The following is a 22,017-nucleotide window of genomic DNA, read 5'->3' on the forward strand; positions in this document are numbered from 1 at the left end:
GCTCGGTAGTGAGTTTTGCAACCGAGGACAGACCATTTTTACGCAATACCTGCTTCAGCACTCGGCAGTCCCATTCTGTGAGCTTGTGTGGCCTACCACTTTGCGGATGAGCCGTTGTTGCTCCTAGATGTTTCTACTTTAAAATAACATCATTTACAATTGACCGGGGCAGCTCTAGCAGGGCAGAAATTTGATGAACTGATTTGTTGGAAAGATGGCATCCTATGACGGTGCCACGTTGAAAGTCACTGAGCTCTTCAGTAAGATCATACTACTGCCACATTTTGTCTATTGAGATTGCATGGCCGTGTGCTCGATTTTATACACCAGTCAGCAACGGGTGTGGCTGAAATAGTCGAAACCTCTCATTCGAAAAGGTGTCCACATAATTTTGTATATATAGTGTGTGTGTGAAGCATGCTATTCCATAGGCCTTTCTTTGCATAAATGCAAAACAGTGGCATTCGAGTATGTGGTATTTTTCTGGGTGCATCTTATCCAATGTATTATAGAAGGCTAGTAATTATTCATTTATTTTTATTTTTATATCATTGAAATCTCAAATAAATGTGATTTATAATACCCTAAATGTCTATGATTATAGGGGAAAACTGACCGTAATCATTGCATGGCACACTCTATGTATCCTACATTTTTTATAGCAGCTGTCTAATCTTCGATTTTCAAACTCTCCCTCAATACCTCAGGCAAGGCCAAAGTCTATTAGGCTTTTATATGGTTAGTAATTGCTATGGGAGATCTGCATGGGAAAGCCCGGTCGGCAGTCGTAGTGGCGCAACGTGACCTGAAAAAAAGGAACCTCCGGGAAAACCGTCAGTGCAAAGGGGAGATCTTTAGGGGGGTGGGCGACAAACGATACTTGAAATAAACACTGTTTTTAAATTGTACATATGATCTGCACATAGTTGATATACGTTTTAAATGAATGTGCATGTATAAAGTAGAACGTAAGGCCTTAGTAATATTGTTTTCGGTAATTTATTCGGTCGTAGTTCGACCGTCTTACACCTCCCGGAGATGACATCCTGTGGTTGGGAGGCGGAGACGGGACCCCCGTTGACGTCAGTGGGCCTGTCTGTTTCCTGCAATAGAAAGTGAGAGAAGAGAGACAAAATAGTCAATTTGTCCTTACAGTTAAGGTGTGTTACACCTGCAATCCCTGACAATTATTAATATTAAGACTGCACTTGTAAGTATATTTGAATGTAGTTTGTTTCTATTTATTAATTTTTTTCGTTAATTTGTTGGCCACTTCGGTCTGCATCGGGATGTGTTCTGGCAGTGTTTTCACTGGGCGCTCGTGTCCAATGCTTGTCGAGGACGTTCTAGCTGGTTTGGCTAGTTATTTCCTCAAGGCCATCACTGTTTTGTTTCGTTTAGCTCACGCCTGTGCTTTTTTTTGTTGCCAAGAAGGAATGTCAAATATTAGGACCAAGCAAGTCAAACTTTCAGAGCCGTCGTTGTTTTACCATCGTTGTTTTTGGTGTAGACGTCTGCAACATTCGAATGTGGTGTGTGTAATGTTACTATCTTGCTTGCTACGCAACGTGTACCGAATGTGCCTATTTTGCGCCCATAGGTAAGCCTTATCTATTGCAATTTATCTGATACACTAGCCAGTGTTTTATATGTTACGCAACACATGGCAAACAAAGTGTTGAAAATAATGTCGCATTTTGTTGAATTAGGGAAGTGCAGCCGTTGTACTGTTGCAGAGAGCGAGGGGGTTCCCCTGACTCCTCCCTCAGTTACAGCGCGTTCATGTGTTGCTACTGACATAAAAATACGATGTTCCCATATTGTTTTTTGATTTAGACCGCGTTCCCTGAAAATAAAATTGACACGTGATATAACATGGATTGTGAAAGCACGTTGATGAATGACTACAAGGAAACAGGGGTGTTTACCTGTTTAGATCACTTGAAGTCGCTGTCACTTGAAGCCACCGTTATTGGTTGGATAGAGTGATCTGATTATGACACAGACAGGGGTTTGGCTATTCAAAATTCATATTTCATAATGCAGGACATCGTGTCTATTGTTTTACATGCGGCTACAATGTTGCTGCAAGGTGACGGGAAGGAATCCTCCTAGGTGTGTGTTGACTGAGTCAGCCGTTAGTGACCGAGAGAGAGGATATCATTCGGACAGTTTTTGGCCTACTGCAACATTTACTCAGCAGCTCATTGTGGCGTCCTTGTCAAGCTGTCAGTTTCGGGGTGTTTCCTCAAATATTTATCAGCTGACACGCGCGCCGCACACGCACGTCTCGGTCTCCTCCTGAACATGCAGCAGCATCGTCTGAAGTGTCAAGCATTCGACCTGTCCTTCGTTCTGCGAGGCAGGTGGGTGCCTAGGGCTGCATGGGGCTGCATGTTACATTGTGTGACTTTCAATTGTCGTTCTTTCGGTGACCTGGTTCGGACGCTATGTACCACACTGCCGATTTATTGCACTGACTTCAAGAATGATGTCATTGCTGTGGCAGCGCACATGTAGCAGTGTATGGTTAAACATCCTACACTTGTAGTAACTGACTGTTATGTAACATAGACGTGATGCTGAAAGATAATGTTCAGTGGAAGGGATTGGACGAGGTTGCTTGTTATGAATACTACAATAGGTTATTTTAGTAACGCCATGTAGGAAATTATCTAACGGCATGCAGATCATTATATTTCAAAGGTTTTGTCATTTTCAATAAAGTCATAAAAAAAAGTCTAGATAATTCAGGGCAGTGTATTGGAAGGCTATTTGCAGCAGTGCTATGCTTTGCCGTGGTTATTCTGTTGTTGCAGAGCGCAGATTTGCATAAAGAAAAAAAGAGAACAGATCATCCTCTGTAAAAAAGAAAAGAAAGAAAAGAGAGAAAGGGCAGCAATACAATAGAACAACAACGACCACCAGATCACATTGCCCTTTCAGTGTTTGCAGAGGTCTGATTGTGACGCAATGATCTATGGAGTGTTAACTTTGACAAGATGATCAGTCTGATATTAGCCCTGCCCGCTAACCGCGGTAGCACCCTGGACCGCTTACTTCCCGCCAGACACAGGGCCTTATTGTTGGCACCTTTCATCATTCGGGAACGTGTTTCGTCAAAAAGCGAAGGACAGGCATGCGTATCTGACATGGACTTGTCAATCAGGCATTTACCAAAAACAATCTCCTCTTGGTTTAGATCAGACTAGAGATAGTTACTCTAGGGCGTATAGTTATATGGATATAGATGCCTTTACATCTCTTTTGTCTGTCCAGAATTCACCACATTTCAGTCGCAGGAGTGTCATCCTGTCATACGGACATTATACCATCAAACCTAGCTGGAGCTTTTCTTTTACAGTAGGTTTGAACTGAAGTAAGAATTTAGCCTGTGTACATTTTGGAATGAAATAAGAATTTAAAACATGTATGTTTGAATCAATTGTTTGTATATACACTAGATGACCGACAGGGGGTGCTGCATTGAAGCTACCGCACCTCCATCTTGGCACTCCCACACCATTGTAGAAAACATTTTTGGAAGCTATTAAAATGCATTCACTGATGTCTAGATTTGTTTTTGCCACGTTTATTTTATTACAGACACCCTAATGCAGGGATGGACAACTCCAGTCCTCGAGGGTCTGATTGGTGTCACTCTTTCTCCATCCCTAACAAACACAGCTGATGAATCACATTGCATTCTAAACTGAAGATCATGACTGGGTGATTATTGGAGACAGGTTTGTTAGCTGGGGCTGGGACAAAACTGTGACACCAATCAGGACCTCGAGGACTGGAATCGCCCACCCCTGCCTTTAATGCATACTATATAATTATATTATGTGAGCTAAACACATTTTTAAAAATATATATAAAAAACAGTTTCCTTTAAAAAATTCCTAATCATTCTTCACACAATATCCCACAATAACAAAGCGAACACAGGTTTCTAGACATTTTTGCTCATTTATAAAAAAACACATCTTATTTAAATAAGTATTCAGACCCTTTGCTATGAGACTTGAAATTGACATCAGGTACATCTGGTTTCCATTGATCATTCTTGATGTTTCGAGGACTTGATTGGAGTCAACCTGTGGTAAATTCAATTGATTTGGCATAATTTGGAAAGGCACACACCTGTCTATATAAGATTCCACAGTTGACAGTGCATATCAGAGCAAAAACCAAGTTGTGAGGTCGAAGGAATTGTCCGTAGAGCTCCGAGACAGGATTGTGTCGAGGCACAGATCTGGGGAAGGGTAACAAAAAATGTATGTAGCATTGAAGGTCCCCAAGAACACAGTGGCCTCATCATTCTTAAATTTAAGAAGTTCGGAACCACCAAGAGTCTTCATAAAGCTGGTTGCCCGGCAACTGAACAATTGGGGAAGAAGAGCCTTGGTCAGGAAGGTGACCAAGAAACCGATGGTCACTCTAACAGAGCTCCAGAGTTCCTCTGTGGAGATGGAAGAACCTTCCAGAAGGACAACCCTCTCTGCTGCATTCCAGCAAATAAGGCCTTTATGGTAGAGTGACCAGACGGAAGCCACTCTTCAATAAAAAAGGCACATGACAGCCCACTTGGTGTTTGCCAAAAGGCACCTAAAGGAGTCTCAGACCATGAGAAATAAGATTCTCTGGTCTGATGAAACCCAAGATTGAAATAAGAATTTAGGCCAAGTACTTTTAGACTGGAATAATAATTTACACTACGTTTGGACTGAAATAAGAATTTAGAAAGTGACACCGGTTAGAGTGACAGATGTAACAACAGCAGTGTTCTCTCTTCCAAGTGAGAGGACGGGAGACTACACACCCCCACCCAAGGGTTTCTGTTGATAGGTAAATGCCAGCTTTTGGCCATAAAAAATGTCCGGGAGAAAGAAAATCCATTGGAAAATAATGCTTTTTATTAATTGATGGAAATAGCAGTTGATGTGCCACAACGTCAAATGCAAATATACTTCATAGGCTAATAAATCCTCAAGCTGCTTGGAAATGTATATCTGCTGTGTTTCTATTTTTACTTACGTTAAAGATGAAAGGTCCTCTTTAAACAATGCTACTTAATATAATGTTTACATACCCTACATTACTCATCTCATATGTATATACTGTACTCGATACCATCTACTGCATCTTGCCTATGCCGTTCTGTACCATCACTCATTCATATATCTTTATGTACATATTCTTTATCCCTTTTTTTTAAATTAATGAATTTGATTTACTTATTCGAATTTGATTGTCCGACATCAGTTTTATAATTTCTTCATTTTGTTGCCACCTGGAGTGGCCTCTTTCCACTGCTGTGGTGCTGAATCGCAGCTGGGATGGGGTGTGGGGCAGGCCGGCTCTGGTGTTCCTACACAGCCATGTTTTGTTATTTTAATTGGCTTAATTTAAATATTACTGTCTATTAGAGAGGTCTAGATTGTATTTTTTTTTTAAAAATTTAAACAGCTGTGATTTTGATATTTAAGTGTTCTTACAAATAGCCTGTAAGACAGGTCGTTTACACATTTTATTATACAAATGTAATATTTTGAATTTGTTTTACTGTGTAGGCAGTCACGCTGTCCCGTACAAAATTTTCCTAACGGAAACCCTGACACACACACACACACACACACACACGGAAGACTGCATGGAATGTTTAGTGTTTATTGATCTTCGCTGTATGTTGAGCTAACGCTGACCACTCTGTTGTTTGTGAACCCAGAGGGTGTCCCTGACTGTGTGTATGTGGAGTCAGCCATCCCCCAGCTGGTCTACCTGCATTAGAGAATCTACCACCTTTCAGAAGATGTGTCAGTGAGTGAACCAACCAACCGGGGAAAATAAAATGCCGCGCACAAAGCAGAACAACCCCAAGAACCTAAAAGGTGAGTCCCCAAACTGAAATGGAGTGTTATTAATGGGACTTGTATTCTAACCTATTCTATCCTATTCTAACCTATCATATTCTAACCTATCCTATTCTAACCTATCCTATTCTAACCTATCCTATTCTAACCTATCCTATTCTAACCTATCCTATTCTAACCTATCCTATTCTAACCTATCCTATTCTAACCTATCCTATTCTAATCTATCCTATTCTAATCTATCCTATTCTAATCTATCCTATTCTAATCTATCCTATTCTAACCTATCCTATTCTAACTTAACCTATTCTAATCTATCCTATTCTAACCTATTCTAACTTAACCTATTATTTTCTAATCTATTCTAACCTATTCTAATTTAACCTATTCTAACCTATTCAATTCTAACCTATTCTAAATGAACCTATTCTAACCTATCCTATTCTAACCTATTCTATTATTCTATTTTATTATATTCTATTCTATTCAAGACTATTCTATCCTGTTCTATTCTAACCTATTCTATACTATTATTTTCTAACCTAGTCTATTATTCTATTTTATTCTATCCTATTCCATTTTATTATGTTCTATTCTATCCTATTACATTCTACTCTCTGACAGGTCATCTTTAGTTTAGACTTCAATATTCAGAAGCAGGTGAGCAATAGACAGAAATAGGAAGGGATCACTGAGTCACCTGTCCTAACCCCAGTCCCCAGGCCCTCCACACAGACCAAATGTCTTTAGGATCTGCTGACGTATGGTCGTCCACTTCCCTTCCGTGTCATTTTGCTGCTTAGTCTTTTGTCATACAATTTCTATTAGTGTTTCCTATTGCCTTCAGTGTGAGCTGTGGGAAGCACAGAAGTAGAATACATTGTGTAATTCTATGGAGGATCCTCCCTTTAGGCCGATATCATTGGAGTCTGTATGTAGGTGATGGTTGGAGTCTGTATGTAGGTGATGGTTGGAGTCTGCATGTAGGTGATGGTTGGAGTCTGCATGTAGGTGATGGTTGGAGTCTGCATGTAGGTGATGGTTGGAGTCTGCATGTAGGTGATGGTTGGAGTCTGCATGTAGGTGATGGTTGGAGTCTGCATGTAGGTGATGGTTGGAGTCTGCATGTAGGTGATGGTTGGAGTCTGCATGTAGGTGATGGTTGGAGTCTGCATGTAGGTGATGGTTGGAGTCTGTATGTAGGTGATGGTTGGAGTCTGTATGTAGGTGATGGTTGGAGTCTGTATGTAGGTGATGGTTGGAGTTTACTGTGTAAGCACTTATATTCATCAAATCAAATGTGATTTGTCACATACACATGGTTAGCAGATGTTAATGCGAGTGTAGCGAAATGCTTGTGCTTTTAGTTCCGACAATGCAGTAATAACCAACGAGTAAGCTAAACTAACAATTCCAAAACTACTACCTTATACACACAAGTAAATATTATTATTATTATTATTATTAAGTGTAAAGAGATAAAGAATATGTACATAAAGATATATGAATGAGTGATTGTACAGAACGGCATAGGCAAGATGCAGTAGATGGTATCGAGTACAGTATATACATATGAGATGAGTAATGTAGGGTATGTAAACATTATATTAAGTAGCATTGTTTAAAGTGGCTAGTGATATATTTTTCCATCAATTTCCATCCATTTCCATTATTAAAGTGGCTGGAGTTGAGTCAGTGTGTTGGCAGCAGCCACTCAATGTTAGTGGTGGCTGTTTAACAGTCTGATGGCCTTGAGATAGAAGCTGTTTGTCAGTCTCTCGGTCCCAGCTTTGATGCACCTGTACTGACCTCGCCTTGGAAGAATAGTTCATATATGTATGTATGTATGTATGTATGTATGTATGTATGTATGTGTGTGTGTGTGTGTGTGTGTGTGTGTGTGTGTGTGTGTGTGTGTGTGTGTGTGTGTGTGTGTGTGTGTGTGTGTGTGTGTGTGTGTGTGTGTGTGTGTGTGTGTGTGTGTATGAAGAATAGTTCATGCTCAAACCCTTGTATTCATATGATGGTATTCAGTAAGTGTATGGTTTATTTAGGATAATGTTTCACAGCTTTGTCATTCTATTATTCTTTTCTTTTAAATCATCTTATTTAATAATTTTATACATTTTACACGTGATACGGCCACAGAGGGACAGAGGTGATAACATACGCCCGTGACAATCTGAAGAACCCAAAAGGGCCACTCGATGTCTTGTGATAAATTCAGAAACATTTCTTGAAAGTTAGCACAATTCTGGTTGTTCACTGGCAAATTTAGAAAGTTAACGAATAATATACCTACCCTTTGCAACTCCAATCTCTGCCAATGGCTTTCCTATGCTAATAATTGGATGATTATGGGTTAGATCTGCGTACGTGTGTTTGTGTGTGCGTGATGCATGCAAAGTCCACATGAGTAAAACAAAAAAAGGTTTCCAATCTCTGTTTACTCATTCATATAACACCCCCACATAACACCCCCACATAACACCCCCACATAACACCCCCATATAACACCCCCACATAACACCCCCATATAACACCCCCCCCCCTCTGCATTCTTATTGCTTTGAGCTTACTTGGCCAAACAACATTTATCATTTAGATTTATAACAGCATATTACCTAATGGAAGACTGTGTACATTTCCCCAGGCACATTCGACCAGTTACTATTTTAGAGCGAGTCTGAACTACGTAGTAGCAGCAGTAGTAGTAGTAGTAGTAGTGGTGTTAGTAGTAGTGGTGGTAGTGGTGTTAGTAGTAGTGGTGGTAGTGGTGTTAGTAGTAGTGGTGGTAGTGGTGGTGGTGGTAATAGTGGTGGTAGTGGTGGTGGTGGTAATAGTGGTAGTAGTGGTGGTGGTAGTAGTGGTGGTGGTAGTAGTAGTAGTAGTGGAGGTGGGAGTAGTGGTGGTGGTTGTGGTGGTGGTGGTGGTTGTAGTAGTGGTTGTGGTTGTGGTAGTAGTGGTGGTGGTAGTAGTGGTGGTGGTTGTGGTGGTGGTTGTGGTAGTAGTGGTGGTGGTTGTAGTAGTGGTGGTGGTGGTGGTTGTAGTAGTAGTGGTGGTGGTGGTATTAGTGGTGGTTGTGGTGGTGGTGGTGGTTGTAGTAGTGGTGGTGGTGGTATTAGTGGTGGTGGTGGTTGTAGTAGTAGTAGTAGTAGTGGTGGTTGTAGTAGTAGTGGTGGTTGTGGTGGTGGTGGTTGTAGTAGTAGTGGTGGTGGTGGTATTAGTGGTGGTTGTGGTGGTGGTTGTAGTAGTAGTGGTGGTGGTTGTAGTAGTGGTGGTGGTGGTTGTAGTAGTAGTAGTGGTGGTGGTTGTAGTAGTAGTAGTAGTGGTGGTGGTTGTAGTGGTGGTGGTGGTTGTAGTAGTAGTAGTAGTGGTGGTTGTAGTAGTAGTAGTAGTGGTGGTTGTAGTAGTAGTAGTGGTGGTGGTGGTTGTGGTGGTGGTGGTAGTAGTGGTGGTGGTGGTGGTATTAGTGGTGGTGGTGGTGGTTGTAGTAGTAGTGGTGGTTGTAGTAGTAGTGGTGGTGGTGGTTGTAGTAGTAGTGGTGGTTGTAGTAGTAGTGGTGGTTGTAGTAGTAGTAGTGGTGGTGGTTGTAGTAGTAGTGGTGGTTGTAGTAGTAGTAGTAGTGGTGGTTGTAGTAGTAGTAGTAGTGGTGGTTGTAGTAGTGGTGGTGGTGGTATTAGTGGTGGTTGTGGTGGTTGTAGTAGTAGTGGTGGTGGTAGTAGTAGTAGTGGTGGTTGTAGTAGTAGTGGTGGTAGTAGTAGTAGTGGTGGTGGTTGTAGTAGTAGTGGTGGTTGTAGTAGTAGTGGTGGTTGTAGTAGTAGTAGTAGTGGTGGTGGTAGTAGTGGTGGTGGTGGTATTAGTGGTGGTTGTGGTGGTTGTAGTAGTAGTGGTGGTGGTAGTAGTAGTAGTGGTGGTTGTAGTAGTTGGTGGTAGTAGTAGTAGTGGTGGTTGTAGTAGTAGTGGTGGTTGTAGTAGTAGTGGTGGTTGTAGTAGTAGTGGTGGTTGTAGTAGTGGGTGGTGGTAGTAGTAGTAGTGGTGGTGGTTGTAGTAGTAGTAGTAGTAGTAGTGGTTGTAGTAGTAGTATTAGTAGTGGTGGTGGTTGTAGTAGTAGTAGTAGTAGTGGTTGTAGTAGTAGTAGTGGTAGTAGTGGTGGTTGTAGTAGTAGTGGTTGTAGTAGTAGTAGTGGTGGTTGTAGTAGTAGTAGTAGTGGTTGTAGTAGTGGTGGTTGTAGTAGTAGTAGTGGTGGTGGTTGTAGTAGTAGTGGTAGTAGTAGTAGTAGTGGTGGTTGTAGTAGTAGTAGTGGTGTGGTGGTGGTAGTAGTAGTAGTGGTGGTGGTAGTAGTGGTGGTGGTGGTAGTAGTAGTAGTGGTGGTGGTGGTAGTAGTAGTAGTGGTGGTTGTAGTAGTAGTAGTGGTGGTGTAGTAGTAGTGGTGGTGTAGTGGTGGTTGTGGTAGTGGTGGTGGTGGTGGTTGGTGTAGTGGTGGTGGTGGTGGTTGTAGTAGTGGTGGTGGTGGTTGTAGTAGTAGTAGTAGTGGTGGTGGTTGTAGTAGTAGTAGTAGTGGTGGTGGTTGTAGTAGTAGTAGTGGTGGTGGTGGTTGTAGTAGTAGTGGTGGTTGTAGTAGTAGTAGTGGTGGTGGTTGTAGTGGTGGTGGTGGTGGTTGTAGTAGTAGTAGTGGTGGTGGTTGTAGTGGTGGTGGTGGTGGTTGTAGTAGTAGTGGTGGTTGTAGTAGCAGTAGTGGTGGTGGTAGTAGTAGTGGTGGTTGTAGTAGCAGCAGTAGTGGTGGTGGTTGTAGTGGTGGTGGTGGTGGTTGTAGTAGTAGTAGTGGTGGTTGTAGTAGTAGTAGTGGTGGTTGTAGTAGTAGTAGTGGTGGTTGTAGTAGTAGTAGTAGTGGTGGTTGTAGTAGTAGTAGTGGTGGTTGTAGTAGTAGTAGTGGTGGTGGTTGTAGTAGTAGTAGTAGTGGTGGTTGTAGTAGTAGTAGTGGTGGTGGTTGTAGTAGTAGTAGTGGTGGTGGTTAGTAGTAGTGGTGGTGGTTGTAGTAGTAGTGGTGGTGGTTGTAGTAGTAGTAGTGGTGGTTGTAGTAGTAGTAGTGGTGGTTGTAGTAGTAGTAGTGGTGGTTGTAGTAGTAGTAGTGGTGGTTGTAGTAGTAGTAGTGGTGGTTGTTGTAGTAGTAGTGGTGGTTGTAGTAGTAGTAGTAGTGGTGGTGGTTGTAGTAGTAGTAGTGGTGGTGGTTGTGGTGGTAGTGGTGGTTGTAGTAGTAGTAGTGGTGGTGGTGGTGGTTGTGGTTGTAGTAGTAGTGGTGGTTGTAGTGGTGGTGGTGGTGGTGGTGGTTGTAGTAGTAGTGGTGGTTGTAGTAGTAGTAGTGGTGGTGGTGGTGGTTGTAGTGGTGGTGGTGGTTGTAGTGGTGGTGGTGGTTGTAGTAGTAGTAGTAGTGGTGGTGGTGGTGGTTGTAGTAGTAGTAGTGGTGGTGGTTGTAGTAGTAGTAGTGGTGGTGGTGGTAGTAGTGGTGGTGGTGGTAGTAGTGGTGGTGGTGGTTGTAGTAGTAGTGGTGGTTGTAGTAGTAGTAGTGGTGGTGGTAGTGTGTTGTGACTTCTATGGTTTCAGAAGGAACTCAAGGAAATGGGAGTATTAGATATATTAAAAATAAATCCCGGTAGCTTGCTTTGTAGCTTTTGTATTGTGACGTATGACCTTTGACCTGTTTCATCACTTCTCTCTGTGCTCGGAGGCTTGATTTAGTGAGACACGAAATGCTGCTGCTCAGTGTTATCGCGTGCTCAGTCACATTCTACTGCAGTGACTGTCATACCCCTCAGATCCTCCTAATGCTCTTCTTGGGAACTGCACACACCCTCCTCTCCAAACTGCCCCTGGCAGTCACATGTTGATGCTCAGTCAGACCTCAAGACAACATTCCTGTATGTATATCCTGTCACAATCTACAACAGCCTCTTTTTCTTCTTGGTCTAATGGAAAAGGAGGGCCGAACAGGCCCCCATTAACATCGACAGGGCTGTAGTGGAACGGGTCGAGAGTTTCCAAGTTCCTTGGTGTCCACATCACCAACAGACTATCATGGTCCAAACACACCAAGACAGTCGTGAAGAGGGCACAACAACACCTTTTCCTCCTATGGAGACGGAAAGATTTGGCATGGGTCCCCAGATTCTCAAAGATTTCTACAGCTGCACCATCGAGAGTATCCTGACCAGTTGCATCACCGCCTGGTATGGCAACTGTTCAGCCTCCGACCTTTAAGGTGCTGGGGCCAAGCTTACTGCCACCCTGGACCTTTTCTATTAGGCAGTGTCAGAGGAAGGCCCAAAAAATGGTCAGACTCCAGTCACCCAAATCATAGACTGCTCTCTCTGCTACCGCACTGAAAGCGGTACCGGGGCACCAAGTCTACGTCCAAGAGGCTCATTAACAGCTTCTACCCCTGAGCCATAAGACTCCCGGACTATTTACCCCCCCATTGACCCCCCCCAACCCTGCTTTGTTTTTACACTGCTGCTACATGCTGTTTTATCTATGTATAGTCACTTTACCCCTATCTACATGTACACTGCTGCTACATGCTGTTTATCTATGTATAGTCACTTTACCCCTGTTATTTTAATTTAGTTTATTTAGTAAATATTTTATAGTTCTTGTACTGCACTGTTGGTTAAGGGCTTGTAAGTCAGCATTTCACTGTAAGGTCTACACTGTTGGTTAAGGGCTTGTAAGTCAGCATTTCACTGTAAGGTCTACACTGTTGGTTAAGGGCTTGTAAGTCAGCTTTTCACTGTAAGGTCTACACTGTTGGTTAATGGCTTGTTAGTGAGCATTTCACTGTAAGGTTGCATTTGGCGCAAATCAATTTGATTTGATTTAATGCAGTGTGTTAAATAAATATATGAAAAATAACAAATTCCAGGAAAAAACTGTGGCTTTGGCAAAAATAATTACATTTTGAAAATAGCCCCCCAACAATTGAGCCGGGGCCTTCGAAGGCCAACGTTCTTTCCTTATTCTAGAGCTTGAAAGCTCTGTAATGAATACTCGCACCATGGTTACGGACAATCATGTCAATAAGGGAACCACCCTAGTGTGTGTGTGTGTGTGTGTGTGTGTGTGTGTGTGTGTGTGTGTGTGTGTGTGTGTGTGTGTTGTGTGTGTTCATGTCTTCGATTAAGGTTGTCACATTAAGTCCTGTTAAGAGATACAAAAGATGAATTGTTATATTGACTCAAACCCATCTGGATTGGCACTGGCAGGTGAAGTTAAAACAGGGTGACACTCTGGTGTTTGTCTCTCTCTCTCTCGCTCTCTCGCTCTCTCGCTCTCTCGCTCTCTCTTTCTCTCGCTCTCTCTTTCTCTCGCTCTCTCTCTCTGTTTGTGTCTGTCAACATGACAGGAATGCCATGACGCAGTTTGCGGGTTTTAAGTCTGGAACTCCAACAGTTGGTTTCCAAGCAGCTCTGGTTGGGCGGGAGCCCGTGTCATAACAGTAGTTTTCCCTGGCCTGACACTCATTCTTCCATCACTGACTGACAGTCACATTTAATGGCATTCACACATTCAGTCACCATTGAGGACCTTAAAGGTGCAATATGTAGAAATCGCTCCGCCATTTTCTGTTTGCAATGTTTTTTTTGCCTAATTTCAGTTTGTGTCAAAGTAAGCAGTCATTGTGTAGAGAATCATTGTACCATCTAAACTGCTGTGAAATATATTTTCCATTACCAAAATTATTGTTTTTTTTCAGCTGTTTGAATCTGGTGTACAAAACCCAAAGTAAAAGACACAATAACAAATCTTTAGAACGGGAAGCATAGAAATAGAGCACATATAATAGCTCTACCGCTTCTTAGACTTGCGTTCAATGCGAATGACAGATCTCTAAGTCGCATATCTGTGACTATGTTTGGGTCCCCCCAAAATTACATATTGCAGCTTTAACAGCCTAAAGGGATGGCTTATTTTTAGCTATTTAATTAAAAACTATTTGCTGAAAATGTAATTATGCTCAATAACAAGTGTCTAAGACCTTGAATTATTTATTCTTTCGTATTATTTATTTCAGTGTTTTTGCAAACTTTATGATATTTAGATTCTGTACTGTTCAGGTTATATGCTGTTTGGTCTGTATCGGGTGAATAACTTGCGGAAGCACCATAGCTCACCCCTAGCTACCCCATATCCCTCTTTATTGTGCCCCTAAAAATGCCCAGGCTTGTTGGCCGCTGAAGTTTTTATTATATAGCACCAAGGGTGCCTGTCTTTTTATAAAAGGTGTCTTCTCACGAAGGCTCAGGATGTCTGCTCCCCTGCTTTAGCTAGGAAAACCCTGTCTGCAAAATACAAGTAAAACTAAATGCATGCTCTTCAACCGATCGCTACCTGCACCTACCCGCCTGTCCAACATCACTACTCTGGACGGCTCTGACTTAGAATACGTGGACAACTACAAATACTTAGGTATCTGGTTAGTCTGTAAACTCTCCTTCCAGACCCATATCAAACATCTCCAATCCAAAGTTAAATCTAGAATTGGCTTCCTATTTCACAACAAAGCATCCTTCACTCATGCTGCCAAACATATCCTTGTAAAACCGACCATCCTACCAATCCTCGACTTTGGCGATGTCATTTACAAAATAGCCTCCAATACCCTACTCAACAAATTGGATGCAGTCTATCACAGTGCAATCCGTTTTGTCACCAAAGCCCTATATACTACCCACCATTGCGACCTGTATGCACTCGTTGGCTGGCCCTCGCTTCATACTCGTCGCCAAACCCACTGGCTCCATGTCATCTACAAGACCCTGCTAGGTAAAGTCCCCCTTATCTCAGCTCGCTGGTCACCATAGCATCTCCCACCTGTAGCACGCACTCCAGCAGGTATATCTCTCTGGTCACCCCCAAAACCAATTCTTTCTTTGGCCGTCTTTCCTTCCAGTTCTCTGCTGCCAATGACTGGAACGAACTACAAAAATCTCTGAAACTGGAAACACTTATCTCCCTCACTAGCTTTAAGCACCAACTGTCAGAGCAGCTCACAGATTACTGCACCTGTACATAGCCCACCTATAATTTAGCCCAAACAACTACCTCTTTCCCAACTGTATTTTATTTATTTATTTATTTTGCTCCTTTGCACCCCATTATTTTTATTTCTACTTTGCATATTCTTCCATTGAAAAACTACCATTCCAGTGTTTTACTTGCTATATTGTATTTACTTTGCCACCATGGCCTTTTTTTGCCTTTACCTCCCTTCTCACCTCATTTGCTCACATTGTATATAGACTTGTTTATACTGTATTATTGACTGTATGTTTGTTTTACTCCATGTGTAACGCTGTGTCGTTGTATCTGTCGAACTGCTTTGCTTTATCTTGGCCAGGTCGCAATTGTAAATGAGAACTTGTTCTCAACTAGCCTACCTGGTTAAATAAAGGTGTTCTCAACTAGCCTACCTGGTTAAATAAAGGTGTTCTCAACTAGCCTACCTGGTTAAATAAAGGTGTTCTCAACTAGCCTACCTGGTTAAATAAATTTGTTCTCAACTAGCCTACCTGGTTAAATAAATGTGTTCTCAACTAGCCTACCTGGTTAAATAAAGGTGTTCTCAACTAGCCTACCTGGTTAAATAAAGGTGTTCTCAACTTGCCTACCTGGTTAAATAAAGGTGTTCTCAACTAGCCTACCTGGTTAAATAAAGGTGTTCTCAACTAGCCTACCTGGTTAAATAAAGGTGTTCTCAATTAGCCTACCTGGTTAAATAAAGGTGTTCTCAACTAGCCTATCTGGTTAAATAAAGGTGTTCTCAACTAGCCTACCTGGTTAAATAAAGGTGTTCTCAACTTGCCTACCTGGTTAAATAAAGGTGTTCTCAACTAGCCTACCTGGTTAAATAAAGGTGTTCTCAACTAGCCTACCTGGTTAAATAAAGGTGTTCTCAACTAGCCTACCTGGTTAAATAAAGGTGTTCTCAACTGGCCTACCTGGTTAAATAAAGGTGTTCTCAACTAGCCTACCTGGTTAAATAAAAGTGTTCTCAACTTGCCTACCTGGTTAAATAAAGGTAAAATGAAAAATAAAAAAAATAAATGCGGAACAATTCACATTTAACAAGGTGGGGAAAATGTTTATGCTTTTCAAGGAACAATACATTGAATCTCCCTCACTATGCCAATTCCCAAACTGATCTGCCTTGTCTATATGCTGCTGTATGATGCATTAACTTAATGTGAATGCATTCTGATAAGGTCAATATAGTGCATAGCAGCTCTACCACCCAGTTCAAAGCAAATGAAATGTATTTATATAGCCCTTCGTACATCAGCTGATATCTCAAAGTGCTGTACAGAAACCCAGCCTAAAACCCCAGACAGCAAGCAATGCAGGTGTAGAAGCACGGTTAAATATTTCACCTATACGGTGGTTTCTGACAATACCAACATCACTCTACCTGTATCCCAAAAGCACTCTTTTTCCCTACAGAACCAGGCCCTGTTTTAATAATCAACCCATAGATCTGCTATCACTGACTTCCTTCACCGAGTGGTTACTGTTTAGGTGTTGTTGTGGGTCAGAGTAGGGCTGTGGCAGTCATAACATTTTGTCAGCCGGTGATTGTCAAGCAAATTACTGCCGGGCTCATGGTAATTGACCATTTAATGAACATCAACTCATTTAGTATCTCCTGGCGTCCACACACAGCCTACAAGCCACTGATGCAGACCTGGAACATCTAAAAGTGTAATAAATCAATTTAATATAGTCTGCACCAGCACAATAAAACCATTATTTATTTTAGACAGGTCTAAATAAATTATTAAGAAAATAGTGTATTTCAGAAGAACAGAATAGTTTACTCTGAGTTGTCGTTATGTTAGGTCCTGATCTGGCTATGCCATATGGCTGTGGGCTACTCTAATTCATTTGTCAGACAATAATAATAAGATTTTGTTTAGAATTCCATGGCATTATTTTATAGTATGAAGAATACAATTGAACGTAGCTGAATAAAATAGAAAATATATTTTCTCCAAACAATTTCTGAAGGAGTGCGCACATGTGGCTATTCTGTGGTGAGCGTTTAAGAAAGAAACGGGTCCTCTTATATGCTTCATTTAGAGTTATTTGTAATACAAACGTTGGGCTATATGTTTTGATTTTAATACATTCTCTATGCATGATGGGATTCTAATGATAATGATTTCAAAAAGTTGCATGATCGGCATGAGCGCTTCTTTGTTTTGTTTTTTTGCTCAGGCTGCACACACATCATCAGTCTCTCATTCACCATATGACAAGCACTTGATAATGCCTGGAATTTCCCGGTTACCTCCCCCTTGTGTGGCGATAATGCGAAACATTTCCAAATTAGTACAACCACTCACATCAAAAAACCTTTTGGCTGAGGCTGACGCAACAGATCAGAATGTTTAGCTTAAAATCTCGATAGACTATTAGGCTATTTTGTTTCACATTATAATTGCAGCAATGCTCACACGGCAACATGCAATAAGCGTGAATGCATTAGTGGGACAACACCATTTTCAAAAGTGACAGCAAATGTGATTCTGATTTTAATATAAAGGTGCATTTTTTTAATGGTAAAATACTCTCACCAAAACATGCCTTACTGCACACTAGCTGAACATCATTCACAAGTGATAATATATCGTTCTCAAGTGATAGGCTAATATTGTCACCCATCAGACTATTGTTGATTTAATCTTGTCTTTACATGCAGGGCCGTCGGAAAGTATTCAGACCCCTTGACTTTTTCCACATTTTGTTACGTAACAGCCTTATTCTAAAATGGATTAAATTATTCCGCCCCCCCTCATCAATCTACATACTATACCACAATGACATAGCAAAAACATATATTTTTAAAAACATTTTAGGTCATTTAATAAAAAATATTTAAAAAATCAGAAAAAGTCAAATTTACATAAGTATTCATACCCTTTACTCGGTACTTAACCTTTGGCAGCGATTACAGCCTAGAGTCATCTTAGGTATGTTTTATTTTACCTTTATTTAACTATTTTATTTAACCTGTTGCGACGAGCAATCCCTTATCCGGGATCCTATTTATAGCCTCAAGCTCATTACCATAGCGCAATGTTAACTATTCATGAAAATCGCAAATGAAATTAAATAAATATATTTGCTCTCAAACTTAGCCTTTTGTTAACAACACCCTCATCTCAGATTTTCAAAATATGCTTTTGAACCATAGCTAAACAAGCATTTGTGTAAGAGTATTGATAGCCTAGCATAGCATTAAACCTAGCATTCAGCATGCAACATTTTCACAAAAACAAGAAAAGCATTCAAATAAAATCATTTACCTTTGAAAAACTTCAGACGTTTTCAATGAGGAGACCCTCCGTTAGATTGCAAATGTTCAGTTTTTCAAAAAAGATTTTTTGTGTAGGACAAATCGCTCCATTTTGTTCATCACGTTTGGGTAAGAAAAAATCAGAAAATTAAGTCATTACAATGCAAACTTTTTTCCAAATTAACTCCATAATATCGACAGAAACATGGCAAACGTTGTTTAGAATCAATCCTCAAGTGTTTTTCACATATCTATCGATGATAAATCATTCGTGGCAGTTTGGTTTCTCCTCTGAAGAAAATGGAACGCGCATGGACCTGGAGATTACGCAATAATTTCGATGGAGGACACCGGGCGGACACCTGGTAAATGTAGTCTCTTATGGTCAATCTCCCAATGATATGCCTACAAATATGTCACAATGCTGCAGACACCTTGGGGTAACGACAGAAAGTGCAGGCTCATTCCTGGCGCATTCACAGCCATATAAGGAGACATTGGAACACAGGGCATTCAAAATCTGGACCATTTCCTGCATGAAATTTCATCTTGGTTTCGCCTGTAGCATTAGTTCTGGGGCACTCGCAGATAATATCTTTGCAGTTTTGGAAACGTCAGAGTAGAGTTTTTTTTCTTTCCAAAGCTGTCAATTACATGCATAGTCGAGTCGACTATTTTACTGAGGAGTGGCTTCCGTCTGGCCACTCTACCATAAAGGCCTGATTGGTGGAGTGCTACAGAGATGGTTGTCCTTCTGGAAGGTTCTCCCATCTCCATAGAGGAACTCTAGGGCTCTGTCAGTTACCATTGTGTTCTTGGTCACCTCCCTGACCAAGGCCCTTCTCCCCCGATTGCTCAGTTTGTAGGGATGGCCATTTCTAGGAAGTGTGTTGGTGGTTCCAATCTTCTTCCAATTAAGAATGATGTGTTCTTGGGGACCTTCAATGCTGCATAAATGTTTTTGTACCCTTCCCCAGATCTGTGCCTCGATACAATCCTGTCTCAGAGCTCCACGGACAATTCCTTCGACCTCATGGCTTGGTTTTTGCTCTGACATGCACTGTCAACTGTGGGACCTTATATAGAGAGGTTTGTGCCTTTCCAAATCATGTCAAATAAATGTAGTTTTCCATAGATGGACTCTAATGAAACATCACAAGGATGATCAATGGAAACAGGATACACCTGATCTCAGTTTCGAGTCTCATAACAAAGGGTCTGAATACTTATGTAAATAAGGTATTTATGTTTTTTATGTTTAATAAATGTGCAACATTTTCTAAAAACCTGTTTTCGCTTTGTCATTATGGGGAATGATATGTAGATTGCTGAGGATGAAAAAAATAGATATTTTAGAATAAGGCTGTAACGTAACAAAATGTGGAAGAAGTCAAGGGTTCTGAATACTTTCCTTTCCATTCCATTCTGTCTCGAAACGGGGGCAGCGGAAAAAAATACATGTCATCTATTCAAGTATGGAGGACGCTTTTCCGGTGGTTCATTTTCATGCCAGCCAGGTAGGCTATACCCATGTTGTAAATAGAAGCAATGTGCTTAATATTAGGAAAGTTGAGAAATAAATATAGTCGGCCTAGCCTGTAGAAGGTTGATGGGATCCTCCTCTTTTTAGTAGAGGCCATCATTCTGTTTTCTCACACAATTGCATAGCCTATAGAAATGTTGCCCAACATGAGCTCATGGGCTCACATTAAGTCTTCGATGAGATTTTCAATTACATTTGCTTTGATGTCAGAGTAATTTAGAGAGACAATTGAGTTCTGAGAACCAGGCAGTTAGCAAGTTTGGTAGGCAACTTATGACAACCAGCACCAGAGCTTGGAGAAGCCTAGTTACCTTGACTAAACAGTCACATAGCATTTGACTGTGGTCATGACTTGTGACCGCCGGTGTGGCGGTAATGTGGTCACCGTAAAAACCTCTTTGGGCTGAGATACCGCTGACGGGATTGATATGACAACAGCCAGTGAAAGTGCAGGGCACCAAATTCAAAACAACATAAATCCTATAATTAAAATTCCTCAAACATACAAGTATTTTACACCATTTTAAAGATACACTTCTTGTTAATCCCACCACAGTGTCCGATTTCAAAAAGGCTTTACGACAAAAGCAAACCAAACGATTATGTTAGGTGAGTGCCTAGTCACAGAAAAACACAGCCATTTTTCCAGCCAAAGAGAGGAGTCACAAAAAGCAGAAATAGAGAAATGAATCACTAACCTTTGATTTTCATCAGATGACACTCATAGGACTTGTATGTTTTGTTCGATAAAGTTCATATTTATATAAAAAAAAATCTCAGTATACATTGGCGCGTTATGTTCAGTAGTTCCAAAACATCCGGTGATTTTGCAGAGAGCCACATCAATTTACAGAAATACTCATAATAAACATTGATAAAAGATACAACTATTATGCATGGAATTATAGATGCACTTCTCCTTAATGCAACTGCTGTGTCAGATTTCAGAAAAGCTTTTCCGAAAAAGCACACCATGCAAAAATCTGAGTATAGCGCTCAGAGACCAAAACAATCCAAACAGATATCCACCATGTTGTGTAGTCAACAGAAGTCAGAAATAGCATTATAAATATTCACTTACCTTTGATCTTCATCAGAAAGCCTTCCCAGGAATCCCAGTTCTACAATAAATGTTTGATTTGTTCGATAAAGTCCATAATTTATGTCCAATTACGTTTTTTTTTTGTTCGCGCGTTTAGCCCAGTAATCCAAATTCATGACGCGCGATCACTAGGTGCAGGCGAAAAGTAAAAAAGTTCCATTATAGTCCGTAGAAACATGTCAAAGGATGTATAGAGTCAATCTTTAGGATGTTTTTCACATAAATCTTCAATATTTCAACAGCAGAATTCCTTTGTTTGTAGAATTGCAATGGAACGCAAGCTAACTATCACATGAACGCGAGTGGTCAGCTCATGCCTCTCTGGCAGACCTCTGACTCATTCCCCTCTCATTCCCACCCACTTCACAGTAGAAGCATCAAACAAGGTTCTAAAAACTGTTGACATCTAATGGAAGTCTTAGGAAGTGCAATATGACCTCATAGATACTGCATATTCGATAGGGAATGAGTTAAACTACAAACCTTAGATTTCCCACCTCCGGTTTGGATTTTTTTCTCAGGTTTTTGCCTGCCGTATGAGTTTTGTCATACTCACAGATGTCATTCAAACAGTTCTAGAAACTTCAGAGTGTTTTCTATCCAAATCTACTAATACTATGCATTTATTCGCAACTGGGCCTGGGTAGCATACAGTTTACTCTGGGCACCTTATTCATCCAAGCTACTCAAAACTGCCCCCAGCCATAACAAGTTAACAGCCCTAGGTTAATGTCAAGGCCAGTGGTTACTGGTTAGATATTTTTGAGGTCAGAGTAAAGGCCAGTGGTGACTGATTAGATATTGTCAGAGTAAAGGTTGCCACTCCTCCCTGATCTAACTCACATGGTAACCTAGAGATAGCATGATACAGTGCTTTCAGAAAGTTTTCACACCCCTTGACTTATTCCACATTTTGTTGTGTTACAGCCTGAATTCAAAATTGATTAAATCATCTACACACAATACCCCATAATGACAAAGTGAGAACATGTTTGTTGAATTTTCTGCAAATACATTAAATGAAATACAGATATCTAGTTTGCATAAGTATTCACACCCATGAATCAATACTTCGTAGAAGCACTTTTTGGTGGTGATTACAGCTGTGAGTATTTTGGGTAAGAGCTTTGCACACCTAGGTTGTACA

General features: G+C 41.0%; 1 protein-coding gene across 1 annotated transcript in view; it reads left to right on the forward strand.

Annotated features, from left to right (window-relative positions):
- Positions 1 to 1,086: 1,086 nt before the first annotated feature.
- The window catches only part of LOC124012277 (zinc finger protein 40-like), a 109,571-nt gene continuing 88,640 nt past the window's right edge, over positions 1,087 to 22,017 (forward strand). Inside the window, exons 1-2 of the mRNA XM_046325740.1 lie at positions 1,087 to 1,210; positions 5,732 to 5,894. Of these exons, the coding sequence (XP_046181696.1) occupies positions 5,855 to 5,894 (40 nt within the window). The 5' untranslated portion in view covers positions 1,087 to 1,210; positions 5,732 to 5,854. The remainder of the gene's footprint in view (positions 1,211 to 5,731; positions 5,895 to 22,017) is intronic.

The sequence above is a fragment of the Oncorhynchus gorbuscha genome, linkage group LG24 (genome assembly GCF_021184085.1).
Source record: "Oncorhynchus gorbuscha isolate QuinsamMale2020 ecotype Even-year linkage group LG24, OgorEven_v1.0, whole genome shotgun sequence".
NCBI classification, from domain to species: Eukaryota; Metazoa; Chordata; class Actinopteri; order Salmoniformes; family Salmonidae; genus Oncorhynchus; species Oncorhynchus gorbuscha.